At 41.8% G+C, this 25818-nt stretch overlaps 1 protein-coding gene across 1 annotated transcript in view; it reads left to right on the top strand.

Moving 5' to 3' along the window:
* Positions 1-9457: 9457 nt before the first annotated feature.
* PDZRN3 (PDZ domain containing ring finger 3) overlaps positions 9458-25818 on the top strand; it is a 34550-nt gene continuing 18189 nt past the window's right edge. Inside the window, exon 1 of the mRNA XM_082487509.1 lies at positions 9458-9717. Coding sequence (XP_082343635.1) covers positions 9649-9717 — 69 coding nt within the window. The 5' untranslated portion in view covers positions 9458-9648. The remainder of the gene's footprint in view (positions 9718-25818) is intronic.

Here is a 25818-nt window from a genome sequence, read left to right as displayed (position 1 = left end):
GTAGGCACCCCCATCAACTGTGCTTTATTTGCGAGTTACTTAGCGCTTTCATAGGCATTTTTCACAGAAATCTAGAGTCTCCTCCCCCAGCCGTGAATTGTTTGGGCCTCTAGACACGCACGTGCAAATCCAGTACATTCTTTGCATTGTACTATCCTAAAAAAGGTATCAGCATTGTAGTCAGAACAGACAAAACTAATGTGAACAGAAAGCACGGCACTATCCAGCAGCCCTCTCAGTTGGGGGAACAACGAAGGGTACCAAAGATGGAAAGGGGATAGGAGATTTCACTGAAACCTTAACTCATTTCTCAACTACACCTGATACCCCAAAACAGACAAGCCACAACCCAAAACGTAAAAATAAAACCTGCAAAGCTACAGACATACCATAAATGATAAAAACTTTCAAGTTTTGCATCCGAATGTCATACTGCAGTTAGCCATCGGGACGACAATTCTGGACACGTAATAAGACATTGGAAGAACCACAGCTGCTTATTTTGAGTGTTACTAGATAATCTCATTAATTAGCATTTGTCTGCTAACTTACGTTCTGCCTGTAAAATTCTTATCGAGGACATTGGTCTATTTCTGCAGAGAAATGCAGAGAAACACATGCGCGTCTTACTTTCTCGGCAGGCTTGCCAGGCTGCCAACACGGGCGTCTGCAGGAAAACCGGGAGGCAGTTTACGCGTCGTGGAGAGCCTGTGGCTCTGGCGCTTCATTGGAAGTGTCGACATTAGTGGGTGACTGTGTCTTCTAATAGGAACGAGTATTTCTGGGTTATTACTGGTATTCATCACTGTGTCTAATTGCCTGCGCACTTTCACGTTTCTCCTGTCGAATGTTTGGATTTGTGTATTCATTTCAATACTACTTAATCAATACCGGTTATCAGAATATGTATTTTGAGGGAAGAAATTGCAGAGTATATCTACAGTAGAAATTGCAGTATATCTACATAATAACTCTGTGTGGTTCGCCAATACAATAACCTGTGTAGGTAATATTTTTTTTTTCATTAAGTTAAACATGTAACCTCCCATTGATTCACAGAGCTTCACATAAATACATTGCTAATAGCAGGTGGAAATCGCTTCCATCGCCATCGAAGATAAAGCTAGGTAACGTTACCTCTAGAAGGAACAAAGCTGGGAGTTGTGTGCTCTCCAACAACAGAATTTACTCTTTGAACCAGAATTCCTTGTTCAAGGTGAACCAAGTTAGGCATGAAAAGTGTCCTTCTTTATCAGAGGAGGGATTAACGCCTTTGAGTGTCTTTTATCAAATCAATGTTATTGAAAAAGTATTGATTTCATAATGAAACAAGAAACGAACCCGCATCGCTGCAATTTCACAGGCTGGTGAGATTATATTGTAAAGACGATAAACGGAAACCAAACACCACACGATAATGTTGGTGTATTTCATACGCTAAACAACAGAAACCGGTGCACAAAAGCACTCAGTAGGACCTTAGCCATCTCCTGTGTTCTTCCATAGTTTCCAGATTATGTCTTGGCTGGGAAAGCCCAGGTGAAGGTCACAGCACGGGGACAGCCTGTGGATTGCATAGGCGGTCGCTGCAATCTGGGACAGCAAACCAGGCGGAGTCCCCACGTGCCACTGTCACTCTTTTCCCTTACCCTGTATGTCTCATCTGTTTTCACTGCACTTTTGCCGAAGCAGAGACGCCTACTGCTTCCCGTCCCCAGCAGAGCGCTGCCGCCACCGCTGGCCCCTCCGTGTGCCCACAGTGGAATTAATCACACAGACCAGTTCTGGAGCTAACGCCAATCTCCCTCGGTGGGAATGCATCTCTCCCAACTTCAAAGACAGAAATGAACGCTTACCTTTCCTTTGTTCCTAAAAGCCTTAAATCCCATTTCGTTCAAGGTCTGCTCATCTTCTGGGTCTTTTCTGCACAGGAGCTCTTGCCAAGAATTAGCAATCAGGTTCGTCATTGTCCACCTGAACCTAGAAACGAACACAAAGGCAAACATATAAGCAACTTTTTTTCCTTTTGACTGCCAGTTACCATTAATACTTAATAGTCCCACATATCCTTTTCATCAGATGGCTAATATAAAACCTAATGAACCATAGATGGCATTCCTGTTTTGCTCTGTTTCAAATTAACTGTCGAGCAGTAAAAACTGAGAAATGAAAGTTAATATCTTTTCAAATAGAAATGGCTTAAAATTCATAATATGAATACAGTAGCTAAAATACTAAAGTAAGTGAAGACTGTGATCCTTAGCAGGTCTTGGCAGTTTCTGGCCATATATTATTAAGCATTATTCAGCTGACCCTAAGGGGAGTTCATCTGGAGACATTAAGGTCAAAGAGTAGAAGCATTTGGACACAGTCAAATGGATTTTACACCTTTGTATCTTTCTGACATTACTGTTTTGCTTCAGCAAACTGCCTAATATCAGATATATCCTACTGGGTACCTTTCTAAATCACTGCAATTTTCTTTGTCCCTGGGCTACAGTTATATGGTCGGGATCCAAAGCTATCGCAGCCTATGATATACTATTTTACTTGCTCGTTTGTATTAGAATGAACTTTATTAGCTTTTGGGCACGTGTCTATCAGTTTTAAAGATTAAGTATTATGTCAATAGCTTTTATGCAGCATTCAAGTACACTGAATCATTTTGCTTGCTCTGAGATTATTAAAAGTGTATTATCGCTTTTACAGAAAACATTTTTATTTTAAAATGAACCATCGCTCATAGCACTCTGTGCTGACCGAAGCTATCCCTCTAAAGTGATATTTCACAGCAAAATCAAAATGGGGATAGATGGCCTGTAAGTAATTTTAGCTTTGAGAGCACGTGAACCTTATAAACACAAGTGTATAACTAACATTTGACTCCACACTCCTATGCTTTCATTATCCACTTTCCTCCTTTAAATATTCTTAATTTTGTATTTTATGTTCTTGTAACTGCTAACAATAACCACAGCACTTTAACCATGTAAAAACTGATAATTTGTGCAGTCTTAAATTTGTCGTTCTTCTTAAATAGAAACCATCTGGTTAAATAACCTGTAAAAAAATTACAGAGATGAGCTTGGCTGTTCCGGTATCAAAACCAGGGAAGCAAAGATGCTGTTTTGCAAGGAAGCTGAGGTTTCAGCTGATATGAAAGAAGCTTTTAGAGCACAAATCCAGCCTATAATCACATTTTCTCATTTCCTTGCCAGTCTCCTGTACTTTTGGGTTTGTGGTTCGTAGTGGCTGACTACACTGTGTCAAGAATGGGAAAACGGAGGAGGACAGCGCGTCGGGGATTTGAGCTAAAGAACAACTCTTTAAAGTGCGATCTGCTTCCAGGTCCCTCACTGGGGCGTTGCTGGGCTTCACGTATCGCAGCTGGCAGACGGTGATCTATGATGGGCTGGTTTATGATTAGGTGAAAGAGCACTCTCTTTTTGATTAGTTCATTCTCTGTCCTCGGTAGCTAAAACCCTGCTTCACCCGCGTCCAGCCCAGCGTCACCACAGTAAACCCAGCGTGCGCATCCTCTGGTTCAGGGATCGCCTTTTGTCTTCATCTTTGACCGAGACCTCTTGGCACTGCTGTAATAGACACCCAAAGAAGCAGCCCACAGTAGGAGGAGTTTCGTAGTCCACAGGTCAGCTCTTAGCATCCTAATTCTCCCCATCAGAAGGTCTCGGTGGCATATTAAACAGTTATTTACCCTATTCTGACCTCATCATTTCTGCTTCATGAAAGACTGAATTAACACAATAGCGTTCTCCTATCTACCGGCCTTGCAGTGCTCACAGGGATGTAGCTCTAATGCGCCTGTAATATTACTGTCTTTCTCAAGGGGCATAAATTAAAGAGATATCGGACTCCTTAAAGAGCTTAGAGGACAGAACAGTTCCTTCAGTGGTTTAACAATAAATATCGTTTCACTGAAGTTACTTCTGAGAATTGGAACTCCTTCAGAGATGCTAAGTGGAGCAAATAAGGATCTCAAGACTTCAACATTAACTGATGGGAATAAAGCCAACGTTTTACATTTGCTTTCACATCCTCTCTTGTGGTATGTTTTAGTTTAAATATTTTGGCTCCAGACTTGAAGCTTCCGATGCATAGGCAGATTGCTATGCCCACATGCAGAAAAAATACCGAATTGCGATCTTTTTGCTGTTATATTTAGAGTATGTATTTAATTGTTGTGCTTGCGCAATGCCATAGAAAATCTTGGTTTGGTTTCACGTATTCCACAACAGACTTTTTAGAAGAGTATTTTTAAAGTAGATCCGCACTAATTAAATCTATTATTAAGAATCCAACACTTCACAGCTATTGGTGGACTGTAGTATTGAAAATTTGCAAATAAACACAGGGGAACAGAACTCAATCCGAACGCATTCTCAACAGCAAGCTTTAATAGAGGTAACCCAATGGCTATAATTAAAAAGCACCCTAACGCACTTTGAACACAGTTGTGTAGCAGAAACAGTTTTCTCTCACACCACTCTATGTAATCATAATCTGTACAGTTTCCTGACTTCTGTTTATATAACACACGAATGCGACAATTATTTATAAAGTCACAGCTGTTCTCTTTCCGAGCCTTTTGTTTCTCACAGGTCTTAAATATTTGTAAAAACAAGAAAAGTAATTAAAGTATTGATACATTCAGCAAACATTTCCCCAGTCACGCTGCTGAAATAGGAATTGTTTGTTTAAAGGGAACTTGCTAAGTGTATGTACAAAAATATAACGTTAAATAGTTACTACATACTAGGAAAGCCAACCTGCATTTAAAGAAACAAAATAAACAATGCCAAACCGTTACTAATATTGCAGTCAGCCACTCAAACATTAGGAACTCCCAAACCGAGTGCAACGGTTTGGTGTTTGCCCAGATCTGTGGAGTAGCTATGTGCCATCTGCTCCTCGCACAAAGGACATGAGTTTATTCTTGCTGGTGGGAACTGCTGTCTAAGAGCCAACACTTGGCAGCGTCGGTCCTTACCCTCGAAAAGCTGGCAGAGAGCGCTTTTTAGCCTTTGAGTTCCCTAATAATGTTCCCCTGCAGGGTGCAGGTCTCTCATGAGTGCTTTATTTCCCTCTTTATTCTGATTCACCGTCCCGTGCAGACAGGCAGGACGCCTCAAGTGCACCGGTCCCCGGTGGATTCCCCTTACCTGCCAGCGCCTGATGGGCTTAATCGTAAAACAAATCAAACATTTAAATAGCGAAATCTATACTATTAGAAGCTGAGGGATTGTAGGCTGCAGCTAGGACAAATGGGTTGGAGTAGATGACCTTTAAAGGTCCCTTCCAACCCGAACTATTCTATGATTCTACGAAAAAGCAAAACCAGCCTGTGGTCTGTGGCAGGATTCCCTCCTCGCCGTCACCCACCGTCTGTCCGGGACATCCCGCCTCCCGCAGACGAGAGAGCAGCACCCTGCCCTTCGTGGTGGCCCGTGCAGTTTGGCTGCTTGCCACCTTCTGCTCCTTGGGAATTAGCTTTCGGACACAAAAGCGAATGTCTGGTAGTCGGAGCCAGGTATCTTGGTAAAAGGGATTTTGCAGACTTGGTCATATGTAATCAGTCAGGGAGCAAGTAATCTAGATAAATGCTAATGAAAGCTCTTGCTGGCACCTTGTGTATTCAAAGGCTATTTACTATTGTTCCTAGTCAGCTGGCTCGCTAACTTCCCATTCAGTCTGGATTGCTCAGATTCAGCCGGGACCACTATAATATTCGCATTACACGTGATATAAGCCATCCACTAGGCGTACATTTTGTTAAGCTCATTATCTGTGGCACACTGGCGAGACCACACATGACACGTTGTTAAGGCAGATGACAGATCTCCTAATGAGCTGCCGTATCTGGGCAAACCAAAGGAAGCCAGTTTACCTCCACCGCGTACGGCACGCGTTGACGGGGGTTCCTGGAAGGCAGCCGGCTCGCCTCAGTACGTGTGGTACAAAGCAAAGGCAGTCACACAGTTAACATCCACCCCATCCCGCACAGCTCAGATGGCTCTTTCTGGGTCCAGCGGTGAGGAGCACTGAGAAGACCTCTTTGTTCTTGGTAGCAGTCTCCAAACCCCACAAAGAGCAATTAGGAAACGGAACCGGCCTCGTCAGACCTCATTCGTCGTGGAAGAAGGTCTCATCGGAATTGAACTGAAAACTCGCAGCAAGGTTTTACTTAGAACATGCAAACTGTAACAGCTTAAAAGCTGACCAAATTTGGCAGATTTCACAGGGGGAACACAAGCCATCCCTGTGCCAAACTTCAAATTTCTGTTTCAAATTATGTTGATACTAAAACCTTCTCAAAGAAAACATATCCGGAATTTCTTAACATGGGCGAACAGCGTTGGTGTGGGGTTTTTTTTTTCTGTAATCTTACTCTTGGAAATGACTAAAGCACTTCGGCTGAAGTGTACCATTAAAAGCAAAAATCAGCCTTGGACAATGCCCAGGACACAAGTTTAGAGCCCAAATGTTGAAAGTTTGGCAAAGCACTGTAAAAACTAATCTGTATTAACCTGAGGCAGCGCTACCATTTCTGCCGATGAGATGAATAGAGAAATACGAATTAGACGACAATAACGGAAAACATCTCCATTGAGCTGAGCGCTGGCCTGGCTGTCAGGCTGGCTTATTTACCAGAGCAACAGGGCAACAAAGCCAACTGCACCGGTAAGCCCCACTCTTTGCTGCTGAGCAACGTGCTCAGGCTCTGTTAGCTGAAGAATCCGAAATATCGCATTTCGGGATCCCTTCACTCTTACCTCAAACCAACAGTCTTCTGCTGGACTTACTCTCCTGGCCTGATCTACAGATTATCTTTTTGAATCAGACAAAACTTTCTGAAAACAGGTTCTTGCTGGTCTCAGTGGCATTTTCTAGATTGAATAAAAATATCTCACTTGGCATATCATGTTGCTATAGGAAAATAACAAAATAGGTGCATTTCCGTTGAAACTGGAAATGAAATATCCTGCCTGTTTCTGTTTAATTTCTCATCAGATTCAGCTGCATGCTATTTCTGAAAAATTTCCTGACTCAACTCAGCCACCTGAACTGAACAATAACATTTAAATAGCAACTAGCGTTTAAGAAGAAACTTAATTGCATTAAAAAAAAAAAAAATAGGCAACATTTTTGAAAGTTTTACCTTATGTTGCTTAATCGAATTACATAATGAAAAATTATCTAATCAAAGCCATACATTTTTTTATAATTTAACTAGGGTCTTTTTTTTTTTTTTTTTACTTAATTCATTTATCATCATCATCTTTTCTCCTTTTAGGGCACACTAGCTCCCTCACTCCAGAACTTTCCAGTGGTTCGAGATGCACAGCCACTAGCTGCCAACCAGGTTTGGGAACGCCCGTAGGATGGGGTTGAATAGAAGCATATCTAACCAGGGATGGCCTGAATTGTTCTTCAGCTTCGAGGGCCAGCAGTAAGATCCAGCCTACCTCTGTCTTGCTGTAACCTTGCAAGTTCTACCACCATGGTGGTGGTCATCTCCTCATCAGGGAAGCATCACTGTCCCAGCACAGGGAAGAAGTCCCTGTCTGCTTTGAGGTGTTTGGCAGGGATTTGCAGAGGTCTCCTTCCTTTCTTTTCCTGTAGGTAGGTAGATTTTGCTACCAAAACACAGTCTCAGAGTTAAGGGACCCCTTCTAGACCCGTGGTCTCTATTTATGAAAATATAGTACTAAACCACATGGACAGCATGCGCTGCATTCCAGTAGCTGATCATTTTAATGCAAGTTGTGAGTCAGTACACTGGTACTAATAGCTGGGTGTCCCACAACGTACCTATAGCACGATAGCCGTGTACAGAGTCTGGACATAAAAGCTGCAGATGATCCTTGCATAGCATTTCCATTGCCATCCACAGAAACTTGCTAAGGCAATAGAAACCACTTTGAGCCAAGAAGGCTCCAGGCAGACCTTATTGCGGCCTTCCAGTCCCCAAAGGGGGCCTACAGGAGAGCTGGGGGGGACTTTTTACAAGGGCATGTAGTGATAGGATGAGGGGGAATGGCTTCAAACTGGAAGAGGGCAGATTTAGATTAGATATCAGGAAGAAATTTTTCACTGTGAGGGCAGTGAGCCCCTGGCGCAGGTTGCCCCGAGAAGCTGTGGCTGCCCCATCCCTGGGGGTGTTCAAGGCCAGGTTGGACGGGGCTTGGAGCAACCTGGGCTGGGGGGAGGTGTCTCTGACCATGTCAGGGGGGTGGAATGAGATGATCTTCAAGGTCCCTTCCAACCCAAACCATTGTATGATTCTGTGATACCCGCAGCAGGAGATGCAGGCCCTCTGCCATGCAACGCCTGCATGGGAATTGTATTCTTGTTCCATTCCTAGCCACTCTGTCGTTGCTTCTTCTTTATAGCAGAATGAATTGGCATAAGAATTATAAAAATGCACACTTTCTGAAAGCTTCACCAATTGGAAACAGTATGGTCAATTCAAATGTGTAACACAAGGTAGTGTTTCCTACAGACTGGAAAATATCTATAAAGCTTATGACCTATGAGTACTTTTCTGGTTCATTGGGCAGTTCTCTGATGTTTTATCCTTTACATCTACGGCACAGATTTAATGTTGTCCTGGTTTGAGGCGCTCAAATACTGAATAGTCATAAATGCCACACTTACTTTATTGTATATCTTTTTATAATCTGGTAAAATTTATATTTTTAATGTAACAAATAATATGGGAACTTGTCATTTACACTCTTCAAGTGCAATGAGAGTCAGTAGCATAGATGGCCATTTGTCACTTGGTATAAACATTAATCTACAGCTAATCTGTAAATATTAACCCAAGGGACTTTTTTTTTTTTTTTTTCCCCTAAATCCGCATACATTCACATATATCTCTCTTGCTCTGTAGCCAGGTCCTAAGGCTGTATATAGGCTTTCAGGGATAGAGGTGGCCTTTCTGCGTTGTGTTCGTTAAATGCCTATTTCAGTCACCTCCTGCTGTAAAACTGAGGCTCTCGGACGCACCCCAGTACGTGCGGAAAATACACGCTGCTAAGTGTATGCAACTTCGCCACAGCCACCGCGAGTTTTGTACCACCACCACATTCACATCATCGTGACTTACATTTAAACTCTACTTTCTAGCCTGCTTAAATATGTTAAGAATTATCCTGAGGGACCCTAGTAAAATGTAGTCATGTTTATTTGTAATTGCTACAAAATGGTTTACAAAATTGTTAGTGTCTTTTATTATCCCTGCTACTGAAGCACTTGCCTGTTAATTAGAGAAATTTCAGCTGTCATAGCTGGCAATTAGAGCTGCTGTATCACTGTCTGTTATGAATAGTCAATGAGAGCTGATTAATATGCATGAGTAGCAGTATATAGTGCGTGCACTGGAGCAGCGTGCCGCAGCCGGAGCGGCGCGGCAGAGGGAGTGCGGTGCAGTGCCGGGGAAGGAGGGAGAGCAGGAAGGAACACAGCCCGGTCCTCTGCAGCACCCTGCGCCGTACCGCCACAAACCGCTCCGGCCCGGCCGAGCCGCCCAGGGCTTCCGAGGATACCTGCATGCATGCTGCCTAACAGACACTGCCGGGGCTGCTCTGGTGAATAAGGAAGATTATTTCTGCCCCTTATTTAACCATGGGATGCAGTTTGTGCACTCTGCAGAAGCAGGAGGAACAGTACAAGTTACTGTACGAAGTTTGTCAGGTAAAGGATTAGATTTCATTTCTAAAAGCAAATGTTCTCTTTTGAGCTTGTGACCACTGTTAACGACAGGGAAAATGGAATACCAAAAACTGCTTATGCAAGTGGAAATGAAAGGGGGTTTGCCTTATTCGATATGTGTATGATAATGATTTATGTTTTTATGAGGTACCTTCCCATTCACACTTGTGGAACGTCAAATATTTAAATGTATATTACTACGCATCAAACTTTTTACAAAACCGTGCCTCACAAAACAGAACTCTGTCGTTAATGTCTCCATGATGTATCAGGTAAAATATCTTGACAGGGGTCGTGGCTTGGTGACACGCTCTGAACAGGGTTGGGAAAGGGGTGCGCGGGAGGTTGTGTATCTGTTTACCAGTATGTACAGACACTTATGTCCATCCAGTGCATTCAGTCAGTGCTCCGTCTGGTCTTTAAGCGCCTGTTCCTGCCAGTGGAAGTTTGTGGCTGGTTGTTGTAGGTTTTGAACCTCCGCGTGTAGAAATACCAGCTAACAGTTAGAATGGACAGCAGATTAAAACTACTCCTCTAACAGATCTTTATACATCAAATTATTCATATTAAGCATCTGAGAAGTTTTCTAATAATGAGATAACAAACTAACCTCTATTACAAAAATGTTATTTCCTGTGTCTCTGCTTTTCCTTCTGTCTGTCTCTGAAATTCCTCACTCTGTCACATCTGACGTACGCTTTGGACCCAAACAGCGCAGAGCGCTGGCCAGGCGTTTAGGGACGCGCTCCTACTGATCTCTTTTGAACTAATCGTAGCAGAAAGCTTACGGTGAACCTCTGACAGCGTGAAGCGCGTTGTCTGTACAAACACACACTACCCCCATCCCTCCAGCTGTACTTTACCACCTCGCTGTTCCAAAGGCCGTTTAGAATCAGTGACGGTTACCCCCAGTCTCAGGAGTGACATTTCCCAGCGCTGCCGCCTTCCGCGCCGGCCGGCAGAGGGAATTGCTCAGCAGAGCACGGGAGGGAAAGAAACCCTGTGTCCTCCCTGCGAGCGATGATGCCACCTGCATCCGACCCCACGCACTCGTGTCACTGACAACAAAGTGAATAAAATATGCAGTTTGTGTGTTACGCTAGCAGGGAAGTGATTAAATTTTAAACACATAGTTTTGATCTAATTCTCGCTCACTCACCCCAAGGACGCTGATGCTTTGTGGAAGAAAAAAAAAAAAAAAAAACCACAAAAAACTTGTGAGAGCAAATAGGAAGATGTGTTTACTGTCATTTCTATTTATACTAAGTCACTTCCACTTGCTAAGCCGCTATGCATGCCATGGTGGGCAGAATTTGAGAGAAAGGTAATCAGGTTGCTTGGATGTTACTCTGTACTGAGAACTATTTTCAGATGCTGCCGGCGACCGCCGACCTGGGGCCAGGTATTGTCTGTGTGAACCCCCTCCCCCCCCTCCCCCGGGATCAAGCAGTGGCTGCAGTAATAGTTAATTACCCCCAGGGTCACCAAGTTTTCCCACCGCCCGGGTTTGAGGACTATCATTGAATCACATTCAGAACAAACCGCGACAGGAAGAAATTATGAATATTTTGATTGTTTAGGAAAGCTTGGGAAAGCTTGCACATTTTTTTTCTTGTGAAATGAAGGCGGCAGAGAACCTTTGCAAGTTACTGACGTCTCCTAACAGATGCAGGACAACATTCTTTAAATACGTGTCCTTAAAACCAGTCATAGGAACAGTCCCACTGATATGTGAGATGACTAAACTATCCGGTGCTGGCTGCAGGTGCAGATCCCTGGCAGTAGTTTGGATTTAGAAATCAACCTGCAAAGTACAGCAACCTTGTTTCAGCAGCGTGTGGAGCACGGAGCACAGCACCCCGGATTAACTTTAAGCATGGAAGTCCCTTGGGAAACACGGTTGGAATATCCTCAGCTTCCACAGAAGTGAAAGGTGCATGTAATCCTATAAAATTGGGATTTCTAACATAGCAAAACCTGAATTATTTAAGACTATAATCCCTGATTATTCCAGAATATAAATTATCTCTTGCAAAATTATTTTAAGAGGGTACTACTTTGATTTCTCTGGTGGAAGGGAATTCTATAGCTTAGGGAGTACATCCAGATAATTAAATGTCACTATAACTATAAAAATGACTCCTCGTGTAACCTACACATAAAAGTAATCAGTTAAAATTTAACGGTGAGGGAAATGAAGAATAATGTTCTTTTAAAATAACAGGATATAAAAGACAAAAGTTTCAAAATATGCTAGCGGTAACAAATACCTCTTACAGTGGTTTTATTTTGTATCATCCATGTAACCCTAATATCATGTGATAAGATGACATTGCCATTTCTGAGAAAACTAAAAGAAGCTTTTTTAAAGTCTGAGTTAGACAAAATTTGCATAATTTGGGTTTAGGAAACATTGAGCATTGTTACAAATAAATCCCCTTATTTAGCCTTGTTTTGTAGAAGTTCATGACTCTGAGATGTAGGAATTCAGAAAACACTTGCAAGAATTAATAATAGTACATAACTGCACTTTCTCTATTAGGCCAAGAGCTTTAGCATGGCTGGGAAATTAATGCTTCAATAAATTACAATTCCAGAAGGTCCAGTACGTCTGGCTCCGTAAGTCCTCATAACAGAGAGCACAAAGAGGATCAAATATACCAGGGCTCAGGCTTTATCCCTTCCTCATCCATAGATAATTCAAAGAGATCCTCTTCATTAAGGGCTTTGGCACATTGCCTACAATTTCTTTTTGGGCTGCTGTGAGCTTAATGATGCAGAACAATGGTCTTCCCTCTTGTTGAACACATACCTTATTGTACCTTTAATCACATAATAAAAACCAAATTAAGACACCTCATCATTAAAGTCTATTGTAGCTGTGCATATCAATGCTTTGTATTGCAAATACAAAGGGGACTGTGGCAGCTTGAAATCTTGATGCAGAACAGTGTCACCGACCGTAAGCGTGCTTGTGGCAGCAACGTGATGCATGTAATATCTTAGATGTATCCTGAGATTTACTTCCTAGCTGCATGCAGCATATGAAATGAAGTCATTATATGCTATTCAGATTTTGGGTTTCTAGTTAAATGGAAATTTTCTTAAGAAGATTTTTAAGGTTGTGAAAGTGGAGGGAGAAGGGGGAAGAAAGAAAACCAGAAAATCAGCAGAGTCTTTTAGACCAGTTTTCCAGTTTGCTTTTCTCCATGTCATCAGCTCCCGTACAAACAGTAACAGAAATAAGGGCTTTTCCCTTTGTAGGAAAATTCCTGGGGGACCAAAAAGTAATCGCCATTGAAGGAAACTTACAGAAGAATAAGTCACCTGAGATTAAGCTTTTGAGTTTGTAAAATAGAAAAAAAAAAACATTAGGACCTCGATTTAAGAAAGTTTCCGAGTACCTAATTCACTCTAAGCACGTGTTTACGCACAGTTTGGGAGGTGAGAACACAGTGACATCATTTACTAAATAGACAATATTTCCAAGGATAAGAACATAGTTTTAAATCACAGATGACTCTTAAACTGGATGGGCAACGCTCAAAGCTGTTCCCTGGGATTCAAGATGATGGAGTTCATGCAATTCTCATGGTGCGAAGATATAAAAACATCCCATCAAAACTGGCACTTCCAGCTGAGAAATCGTGCGATAAGCGAGTATGGAGACGAAGCCCTTTCCTCCGGGCTGTCCCTCCAGAATAAGGATAGAAACGCTGGCAGGAAACAAGCTCACGTTGCCGCTGCCCTTGCTTCAGATGATCCGAGGTCAGAATACTTCTGCCTCCGTGATTGTTGAGCTGGCACCTTTCACAAATACTAAAGTTCATATATAAATAAACAGTTGATGTAATGACCTTTCAGTGTTTTAGGAACTCGAAAGTCCCGTTCACATGCTCGTGGCCTGGCACGTCCCTGCGACAAGTAAAAATGAGAGTGTTGGTAAAAACAATAGTGGGCAAGCTGGATTGGTCTTTTAAACTAGACTAAGATATGATGAGGCCAAGGTTATGTAAGCACCAAGGTCAGTAGACAAATTGCTGTGCTAATGAGACGACGGTAGCCATGAGGAACTAGCAGACACTGTATTTCATTGGCAACTTCCAGCTGCATCACTTGCGAGAAGACTGTTCCGGCAGCAGAACTCACACACAAACCAGTTGCACTGAGCTGATCACCGACACAGTTCCCTTCGCCATTAGAATTCCATTCACATGTTTAGACTTCCAAAAATTAGACTAAAGTAATCAGTCATTAAGAAAGCCCAATTCAAGGAAGCAGTCTAACTAGACCTAAACCTACTGAGCAATGATGTTATCCCTAAATCAGGGCCGAAGCAGAGCTTGCCATAATAAACGTTAAGGTAAAAGAAAAAAATTCTAATCAAAACTGTAAGGCTTGGGAAACAAAAATAATTGCCTCCGTACATATGCTTTTCACACCCTCAAATTTAATTGGGCGGTCAGAGAATTAGGTGGTCTACATTTCAGTAGTTTTCCGTGTGAAGACCGAACTGGTTGTGCCAATTACAGTGAACTGGTCTACTTGAAATACACTGTATGGCTTCAGATACTCTGTACGTACACTGTCTGTGCTGCAGCTGAAATTAAGAATAGTGTTGAAGTTATATTCTGTCACTTCACTACCATTAAACTTGACCTCAATAACAGTTGTGAACCTATCGCACTTACTTCAAAGTAGGCATGTGTTTGCTTAAACAAGATGTTAATTCCACAGGCTTTGTTCTAGACAGGGTTTTCTACTGCTGAATTAGTTCAGCTGCAGAAAAACTCTGCTTGACAGACTGGAGACTCATAATCTTCAGAAAACTGCCCTTTAATGATTGCGGCGCCTGTCTGTGGCTCAGAAGCCCCCTTTCTTAATTAGACATTTACCAGAAACTGGCAATTGAAATTTTCCTCTTCACTTGATGATGAATAATGCAATGCCACCGTTAGGATTTCTCTGGAAGATACTCTGTATTGCATGTTAGAGGAGTATTTTGGTCTTTAAAGGAGCATAAACAAGATGTGATATGAAATAAACAAAATGCCTAATGGTCACCTGTGATATAAATGGATAATTTGACCTACTGTGCACCTGAAATATCTTACTGCTTCATAATCTTCCTAAAATCTATGGTGCCTTTCTTCTTTACATTGAGCAGATAAAATAGCATAGCTTTATTTGGATATTTTTTTTTTAAGTGATAAATGATTGAAGAGATTAGTTTTGTAATGCTTTACACTTATACATCTGTTTAATGCTATAAAGCAGGTGGCAAGAAGTCACGAGGGAGAAGGCACTAGGGACAATCACTGTGCTTTACTGTCACATGTCAGACATGGGCTGGGAAAAAGGAAACATATGGAGTAATGAAAAAGTGCAGATTTAATAAATGTGTTTGGTTGTGTTCATTAATAATGAAACAAAAGGTCAGGCTTCACTTTCGCCAGGAGAGGACAACTCTACATTTATACGTACATTGGGATTGTTCCTTTCTGACACTCAGTGGGTAAACATAAGCAGATCCAGGTAGCCCTCTTGAACTCCCTCGCCATTAAGGATTTGACAGGAAGGTGGCAGAATAAATAATATAAAATATTCATAAACTTTAAACAATACTACAATATTCACTACTTTAAACAGTGACTATTGAAGGAATCCTTGCTATTTTTGCCTGTACCTTCAGGCAAAAAGCTGGAGGCTACCATCTAGGAGAAAAACGGTGAGCGTCATGGCAGTGAATGCGTCAATCCCATGATAACTCTGGATGTGGACATGTTGTGGGTGGTCGGACCCGTTGTCCACTGGCACAGGAACTGGGCACTTAGTCATTTCGTTTCTAATTGCTGAAACAACCTCAAGACACCAGCTTCGCTGCGTTCAGTAGCACTGCGTTTCTCAAACATTACCATCAGACTCCTTGGGAACACTTGAGAAATAAAATGCTTCACAGAAAGAGTAACTGTACAATCAGACTAAAACCATATTTGGTTTATGCGTTTTCATTGATCACGTGCATTTACACTGAGCGAGTCAGCTCCTACAGATCATTTTTGAGAAAGTGAAGATTCGCACATTAAAAGATCACAGCTGCTAAGAAAGTCTTTTCTGAATTTGGCAGAGTTGCTTGCAGAGTGCAACAGAAGCTCTTGTACCTGACCCGACAGTACCTGCGTAACCGCCATCAATTTTAGCCAAAAAAGGAAAACGAAGGTGTTTTTATCACTAGCACAGTATCAAAATTCTAGGCTGTGGTTGAGCAGCGTGGTGCTGGAAGGGCAGAGTGAGGTGGTGGTTGGACCTCTCCCTACACAACAGCTTCTGAGGTTTGCGTTCGTCACCTGAGAACACTGCTCAGCTGCTGGGGACAGATGGCTCAAGACGACAAAGTCTACTCTGCAGAGACCGGATAGCTACCGAAGGAGCAGGCCCTCTTATTAACGAACCCACCTGGATCTGTCACTGCCGCTGGGTTCCCAGACAGCAGCACTGGGAGCTTTTTCCACCTTTTCTTGGCAGCAACTTCAGTAACCCTCTGGAACACAGATTATCTTCAGAGCTATCCACAGTTGCTCTTTCCCTGTCCTACGTCACTGAGACTTTTGTGGGAGAAGGGAGGGGAGGTGGGAGGATGGACTCAAAAACTACAAATGGTGGACAACAGTGCAGGAATGGGAATGTCCTGAATCAGAATGGTCTTAAACACAGTGTCTTGGAGACCAATGTTCAGGTTTCAGTTACGGTGTGCTCTCAGGTGGCCTCGGGTAGATCACTAACTTGTTTTGTGTTTCATCTTCTCATCTGTACAAGACTCCTTTTGTCGTTTGGCTTGGAGCAGGGTCGCTGACGAGGCACTGTCTTTTGTTCTGCGTTTGTACTGTCTGATACGCTACTAAAATAGTATTTGTAATATTTTAAGGCCTGATCTATACACCAACTGACACTACTCTGATTTTAATTGTGGTATGCTGTTAAAGATTGCTAAATTGTCAACTGTTTGAGCTGTAGGTGCTGGGAGGGCATAGCAGGGGAAAACTCCCTCCAAATGTGGCTTACCCGTACACCGCTGTCAAAGCACCCTCTGCATGCCACTGTTGGAGAACGGTGGTCTACAGGGACTTTTGGCCTGACTCAGTAGAAGAATTGGGTTTTTATGTTACTCCAGTTTAGCTTAAATCCATGTCACGTTTACACCCTCAACTAAACAGATAAATCATCTTATGCTATTTACTATCATTGTGTATGATACTTGTCATGAGGATAGAAATGAAGTGCTACCAGCATGGCAACCCCTCTGTTGACTGCAATTATGTCGTGCTGGAACGACAAAAGGCGAGACAACTCAGGACATCAGTCAGTCAGACACCTGCCTGCACAGGGACCCCTTGTTACAGGATTCTGTATTTTAAAAGTAAATCTAGAAATACACCGCTTTTACAGATGGACTCAATGATCTTAAAGGCCTTTTCCAACCTAAAATATTCTATGATTCTAAAAAAGTAAATTCTCATTCATTAAAAAGCCTTGATTTCCTGTACTAGATAAGCATATAGACTTAGTTTCTGCCCCTTGGGAAGAGATTTGAGAAGGGCAAGAGCATTTTGATGTAACGCCACAGCAGAAGCAGCCCAAGGTGCCCCACTGGAGACAGAGCTCTACGCGGGCAAATCTGGGGAATGAGAGAAAGTGGGTAATTGCACTTGCTGAATTCTGGTCATTAGTAATTCATGATTATTTATGGCTGTCATTTGTACTTCGCTCAGAAGTAGAATTGATTGGCTCCCTCTGGGTCATGCTACTGCCACGGCAGAGAGAGTCATTAAAAAGGGAGGGCCTGTAAACTTCTGCCTGTGTTTTACATGGACCGGGATTATTAAGCCCTGAACAAAAGATACACAGAAGATCACCTTTTTAATGCTGACAAAATATGCAGAAGTGTTTCTGCCCTGATGTAAAGTCACTTAACATGATGAATGCATATGTAACAATAGGGCTCCCAGTAAACTTTGCTTATAGAGGAAGTACAGGACTCCAGGATCCCCAGCATCAGTCTAAATCTGTTTTCATTGAAGCAAACAATAAAATTCCCAGTGGTTTTATTCTGAGTCACGATACATAGGAGCAGAGCCTGAGAATCCAACCAAAAGCAGGCACATTTTAGTATGCCATCTACAGTACTGGTGCTGTATTGTTAATACGTAAATGTGCTAATTACTAGCAGAATAAAAATTCCTTTATTTCAGGGGTCTTTTCCCAAGATTTTCCATTTGGAAGTTAACGGTTCAGAGAACAAATGTATTCTGTACTCTTAAGTAAAGAATTTTTATTTGGTCTTAACTATTTTGTCATGGATGGCTCACAAGGCAGAAGGGAAACGCACACACATGGAAACAGTCTATTACTAAACAATATAATTCTGGTTTTTTGAAAAAGAGAGAGACTGTCCATATGAGGGAAATAAAAGAGGGATTAGATGGAGCTGCAAGAAGAATTAACCTGTATTTTGAACCTTCTTTCTCCAATTCCTGAGGAAAACGGGGTTTAGAAAATAGGCTTTTTGCTGCTCTAGTTTCTATAAAAATCTTTAAAGTTCTCCTGCTTTTTCTTAATACGCAGACTTCTTAGGAACTTGCTAAAGAAGTGAATCAGACCATAAAGAGCGTTTTAAATGGAGCACAGGCATCTGTAGTCTAACAGAACTAGCACTTTTATGGTGCACTTCCCAAGGATTTGCATGAATTTCTACAAAGAAAAGCTGCTTACTCATTCTTAAGCAAAAAAGTTTTTTCTCTGTGACATTTGTGAAGCACAGAAGAACCAACAAGCCATACAATGCATACAAATGTTTACCATTCATGACATTAAACGTGTATAAATCTAACTTGATGGATGGAAAAATAATTTTCTTTTACAGAAACCTATCTAGTTTCTGTTGTATACCACCAAAACCCAAAAACAACGTTACCCGCTATTTAAGCAAAAATAAAGTACAAAATAATCATCACTACACACAGCAAACTCTTACGCGCCGGGATTTTCTGGCTCTCTCAACCTTTCAGTTACTGCCAATGTCCAGAGTTACTTCATCTGTGCTATTGCGGATGATGTTTGGACAGGCTTGAATGCAAAACTCCTACGTGCATGGAGTGTCGGGCCTCATTCTCTTCTGCAAACCCCCTTCTAGCCTGGTCCTGTCCCGTTGCCCTCGCATCGCCTCTCCGGGGCTGCAGGGCTCCCGGGGGCTGGGTTGCATGTCCCCCACCACCGCCCCGGTGACTGCAAGTGGGAAACCAGGAATCAGTTTGAGGACCACCTTTCTTGTGTGAATAACCCAGGTGTGTAAATTCTGCTGTCACAGGAAAAGAGAAAGAAACGCTGGGGTTTTCAAAAGCATTGTAGGAAGGAAAAGAAAAGAAGAATTGGTGGTAACCAGGAGGAAATTTTGTCTATGTAAACAAGTGGCACATTTTGATATCCCTGAAAGCCCCCTGCCATCAATGTCTGCCATCAGTAAAGTGGCAATTAATTAGTCTTCTCTACCCACCCAGAAAAATAAAACATGTAAATAGCTTACCTTGCTAAATAATTAAACAGCAGCTCTTGATAAAATTACATTTATATAATAGCACAACTGTGTATCTTATCAAAATATCTTCCTCATACCTCAAACAAAAATGAGAGTATGTTTTCTAGTTAACAGAGTACAATTCTGTCACCTCAGTCATGGCTGCAAACTCCCATTGACTTGCACAGGAGGTGCAGCATCGTCACAGAATCACAGAAAGGTTTGGGTTGGAAGGGGCCTTCAAAGCCCATCTAGTTCCACCCCTCTGCCCTGGGCAGGGCCACCTCCCCCCAGCCCAGGTTGCTCCCAGCCCCGTCCAACCTGGCCTTGAACACCTCCAGGGATGGGGCAGCCACAGCTTCTCTGGGCAACCTGCGCCAGGGGCTCACCACCCTCAGAGTCCTCCGTCGTGAAGGCCAGAGGGCTCCCAGCCTCCCCACCTCAGGAAGATCTGGCCTGAAATTAGCATCTGAAGAGTGGCAGTTGGCTCAGGAATTGCTGGAGGATAGCAAACCTCTCAGTAGAATAACTGTTAAATAGAGGCACGTACGTATGGTATAAAACGTGAGAAAATCTGTCTGCACAAAAGGTATTTCACTGTGACATATTTTCAGAATTAATAGAGGAAGAAGGGGATTCCAACAGGAGGGATGCCAAACGCCTCACACCCTCTGACAGAGGGAGAAGTCCTTGTATATCTAATAATTTACACACCTGCGTTGTATGGAAATTACATGGAAAGCCATGTCTTAGCTAGGCAGTGCAAATTCTTCACAAGCCTAAAAAGACCTGAGTTGTTTTCCTGTTTTTCTTTCTTTTCTTGTTGATTGGCCCATCACCAATTCGTTCTTTCTCCCTCTCTGGTGGCCATGTGTACTGTAGCATCATATACTCTATAATATGTAGATGCGTCCAACCTTAGATGATGCAGGTTCATAATACCTCGCGGCTGACAAGCTACTTACTAAGTAGCTACCAAAGCAGAACAGAGTCAAGAATGCACTTGGGTCTCACCAAGACTCCACCCAGCAAGATCCTACTACCCCTTTTTACTCTTTGATTTCCAAAGTAGCGCTCAAACTTTTCCAGCCACCTTCACAGCTTTTAGAAGTTGGACCTTAAAGTATAGTCACATTGTGTGTGTTCCCTTCACATCTCCTATCTCTCATGGGCTGTTCTTCAGCAGTTTCACCTGATTTTTAGGGTTCAATGGTGAAGTTCATCTGCATTTTCAGCCAGATACAGCATATATTGCCATTTTTTTTTCTTTTTATTAATTTCTGTTTATTTTTCTCACCATTTACTACTTGGAAATAGGAATTAATGAAAGCCCCATAACTGAAATGAGAATTTAAGATGTCGTTTCTATTTATTTATTTGGTGGGACCCTCCATTTGGATTTATACCACAGCCTCCCCTGTTATACCTTGTTGCACCATCTCTCTTTTTCTCACTTACAAATACACATCACAATTTACTTTAATTGACCACGACAGGATTTTCCTTTCCACTGTCAGAGTTTGGCTGTGCCAATTCAATGCTGATGGCACGCTCGGCTTCAGAACATCTTGCTTTGCTATTGGACTCATCTCTGTTTCAGTCAGAGCCTGAACTAAGGCATTGCAAAGGAAAAACTCCCCGTGACTTCAGCGAGCATCAAATCAAGCTCAAGTGACTATTTTATTTTCGTTCCAAGTATTAAAACAAAAATTCTAGGAGACACTGACCTCCCAGACAGGATTATGCCATATTTATCTATAGATTTCTTGCTGCCTTTGCAGTGTAGATTTTAGGTAGCGTGCTCTCTGCAGCCTACTTTTGTGCACAAGAATATAACGTACAGTGTATATTATAAATCTCTGTGCTATAAATTAAAATGCTATAAATACTATTCTATTTTATTTATGAATACTATTATATTCATTATATAATTTCTATCAAAAAAAAAGTCAAGCATCCCTTCCTTATTTACTGCATGGTCTTAATTCAGAGTAGTTATCTCTGTGTGTCACGCAGTTGCTAAGCCTACTATCTGGCTCCACCACAAATTTCATCAAGGTCCATTCAACTCAGTTTAACTACAGCTTTCTCCATATTCAATATATTTCCAATGCAAAGAAGGTCCAAAAGCTAAGCATTGCAACATTTCAGACAAGTTAATTTATCCATCTTTTGTGCCATGAAAGATCCCATTGTCTCTGTCACATGGCATGTAAGGTTCTTAACAAATTATGCATATTTGTAGGTTTTGGCAGTCTTCTGAAACATTCATATGCATGGAATTTTTTTTTTTCTTCTGAGTTATTTCAGATGTAACTATTTATAAGGAAGAATTTTGCTGAGTACAATTCAGCAGTATTAGGAATAAAGTCTATGATTACGGAGCCACTTTTTTTTTTTTAAACAAAGTGAAACTGTACAGATATATTTATTGGATTTTAAGCACTGGGAATAATTGTTTGTCAATTGCGACAAATTTTCCAGATAGAAACTGAATATCTTAATCAATATCATCTATTAGCCTAAGTTTCGGAGGGACTCAAGATTATCCACAAGTGCTAATTCTACACAGGTAACAGAAATCAGGCCATAGAGCTCATCCCAGTATATTTTTCTTTTGCATTATTTTTGTGCTACGAAAAATAAAATACCAATATCTGCTACTTTTTTCCAGGCAAAAATTAAAAAAAAAAAAAAAAAGTAAATTGGCTCTGTTATATATAAGAAGACTGGAGAATTATTAGTTTTCATTATCCAAATATTGTAGCATTACCATCCTTATGTCCCTACAATGGAAAATTCTGTTATTGATGTGCTGGGATGGGAAATAGTAAAAAAAAAGTAAATACAAACTATTCACTGTGCAGTATTTACCACAGGTTTTGAAGGGACCAGCTTCAGACAGTGCAATTTCCCTGCTGTAAATCACTTTAAAGCACATTTTCGCATCATTGCATATTTTTCCATCATTCCACATTCAGAATCAAAATGGTTAATAGTGATAGCTCTGTGCAACCCATTAACTCATATTTTGTTGGTGCAGTTCTTAATACGTCTGATACCTCAGCATCCCTCCCCGTTGGCCAACAGTGCTGGTCAAAAGGGAATCTGCAGAGCTAGAAGGATTCCGCCCAGGCTGAGGTCAGGAATCAGTCTCTTGTACGAGATCCACGGACTGACCCTGAAACCGTTCATCGTGTGAACGGCTGCTGGCGGGAGAACTGTTTGCCTAATTTGATATGGATGCTGCCATATTTCATAGAATTATTAACTTTTACAGACAAGATCCTCAACCGTATTTTAGCAGTGCATTAAGAAACCCATGATAATAACAGTACAGTGAGTTATGCTTTCGTTTTACTATAATCATTGCCATCTTATCAACCCGTGATATAAAATAGTATATACGTCAAATAGAAATACCTTTTAAGAGTTATTTATTTGCCATGCTCTGCAGAATCCTAGTGTTCTGAAACATCCGAGTGGAGACTGTTGAATACAAACACCCGATGAAATGCTCAATTCGGACTTGGATCCGGCAATACAGGGTGACAAGTTCCAGCGGAGCAGCCCCGCTGCCATTACAACACTTCTAGCGCCCCTGTCCCCAGGTTTTCTCCAGCCCCTCGGTTGGGGCTATCCTTGTAGCAAATGAAGCAGAACAAGATGAGCACGTGCTCCTTAGAAGTCCGGTTCTCTGTCCAGTATCTACAGTTAAGCCACTGCCAAATGGGCATTTGTGAAAACGTCACACATCGGTTCTGCTGCCGCAGAGGGAACTCGGCAGCGGCTATAGGCAAACCTACAAAATGCTGAGTCTCAACCAAAAGCTGAATGCCAGAAAGTCACAAACCTTTTCTCCAGAAGGTTCCCTTTGCAGGAGGAGAGGTTTTAGATTAAAATTTAGCTGGCTCTTCTCCCAGATTCTAAGATCTGGTCTCGCATCCTTCTCCCTGCTATGCAGCACTTCTCTTTTTTTCCTGCATCATCAGCTTGCAAAAAAACATAGTCAGGATACTACTTGGAAACAATTCCTGTAGTAACAATGTATGATACAGTCCATCTACCGCCTGTTCCCTGCATGATATCAATCTAACTGAAGTTATGATTATTTGTATTGAAAATATATATGAAAGCACAAAGAGGATGCCAGTGCACAGATCTGCAGAAGTAAAATGTCCTGAGGAACCTAAACTAAAATGCTAAACTCTCTGTAATCCAAGTTCTTTCCAATATTGGGGAATAAACTGGAAAGCTATCCTCTGCATGATTTTACCAGTTTTTAGCATAAAGATGTAGAAAGCAGAGCAGCAGCTCACATGAAAAGTTTCCTGCAGAAGAGTTATTCTGAGCACGTTTCTGAAAAACACTACACTTGCTGCAATTTAGATTCTTTTGTTTTGATTGCTTGTTGGATTTAGTTGTACCAAAAAAAAAAATTAGGATGCACACAGTAAAATGTGCAACATTTAATTTGCAGCAAATAATAAAACTCTAACCATAATCAGCACTTCCTTTTTCCAGAGAAAACATTACATTTAACTTACTTTTACAGCTGTATAAATTGTTTTAAAGTAATCTGCTCAATTGGGCGAGTTAATGATACTTAATTTGACCAGGGCAAACTTTACATGCTATGCATTACTGTGAGCAATTGTGGTCAATACAAGTGTTTGTGTGATGTAAATGTGATGCTCACACCTTCCATTCTCAGCTGGCTTCACAAAAAAACCTGGTGTCATCGCCTCTCTAAGATAAACCAAGGATGACAGCTTAATAAGCGTTATGAGCACAAGGTAATTCAGCAGGAATTTAGCCTTTTCAATCGATTCTGCACTAGAGTTAACCCTCTTTATTACCACCCAGCTTTTGGCTGTGGGCAATACGTTAAGTATGGGCTAAATTCAGTTACTGCGCTGAGTAATGTTGCTCATTCAGGTGCCCCACTTGCTTTAATGGGAGTAAAGATGGCATAGCAGAGTGTGAACTAAGCGCCATGCAGTACAAGTAAAGATATCAGAATCTGGACATATATTTTAGAGTTTTCAATCATATTCAATAAGCTAACGTGGCAGAATCACCACATTAGTGTACATTTCAGACACGTACAAAAATGATTAAATGACAAAGTCGTAGCCACCACTAATACCTGAGGCTAGACACTATTGCATCTATGTCCAATCAAGGCAATTGGTTCCTGTTATGCCTTGAAAAAAATATTCTACTCTTCTATGCGCTTCCATGCAGAAGGTAACAGTTTCCACTGTGCAACTCATACGTCTGATACAATAACGCGATTTATCAGCTAAATAGCTGTATGAATGGAAAGAGTACAATGTAAGACATCATTCATAAAGAAAATATATAAGCAAAGTATGCTCCTTGATGAGAAGGACCCTACGATAGGGGCCCTCACTGTCAGTGCTAACGGCATCTTCAGTTCTCGAATTGCCATTTATCTCTACACCTCAGCCAACACTCGCCCCAGTCCAAAGAACGTAGTAACAATTATACGATGGCATGATGCTTTAGGATGGTAATTTCACTATACAGCTTTCACTAACACGTTGTCCTGGTTTGAGGTAAAGAAGCTAAGAAGCGAAGTTACTGAACAAAATTGGTTCTGTTTTACCTCAAACCAGGACACACGTTGCTCTGGGCAGCTTGTCTCTAATTGTTTATTTTCATCTGTATTAAAATGACAACAGTTTGCAGGTTGAAATAGGATAAAAACGTATTTGAGTTACTAGTCCTTCCCACTACTTCTGTGACATAGTCTTTTGCATATGAGCCCATAGACCTTTCGGATTTGCAGACGTCTCAATAAAGAGGCCGAATTTCAAAAGAAATCTCCATCTTGGGCTGGAAACAGCAGGAAATGGGCACCCATTCAGTCTTTTCACCACAGTTGCCTTTTGTTCAGTTCATTCCACACTGTTCATTGTGTTTCGCTCCCTTAAGATTACAGTCCTTACAGTCGGAGACAGAGAGAAACATTACAATTTCTCTCGAGCCAAAACTCAAAATAAGAATTATGGGTTTGCAGCTTTATAAAAACTCTGACAAATATGACCTCGTCTCTTTCACAGCCCCTGGGCAGACTTAGATACTTATGGAAGAATTGATTAGGGACCATGTGAGGAAGGAAGCTAAGCATGAGTGGGCTGGAAGAGCTCAAGACCTCTCTCTGGATCAGGAGGGACACCTCTGCTTGCCAAAGACTTGAAACTGTGAACCTTGTACTAAAATTGCACGCCTCCTCTCAGTTTCGCTGCTGTGAACAGGAGCTTCGCTGCTCCTTTGAGATAGGAGGGATCTGTGTTCAAATTCTCTTGCCCGGGGCCTACCGCCCGGGGCCTGGCGTGTCCGGTATTGGTGGCTGGGTCTCTCGGTCGTGTTTAGGAAAGGCGTTCTGTTTTGTATAACTCAACCAGGAGATGAGGGTGGTGAGATCTGGGGATGGGAAGTGGCCGAGCTACACAGACAAAAAGTGATTTTGAAGAAAAACCCAT

The sequence above is a fragment of the Vanellus vanellus genome (assembly GCF_965231255.1).
Source record: "Vanellus vanellus genome assembly, chromosome: 9".
Lineage (NCBI taxonomy): Eukaryota > Metazoa > Chordata > Aves > Charadriiformes > Charadriidae > Vanellus > Vanellus vanellus.
Note: the sequence above shows the minus strand (reverse complement) of the source record. Positions and strands in the feature narration are given on the sequence as shown.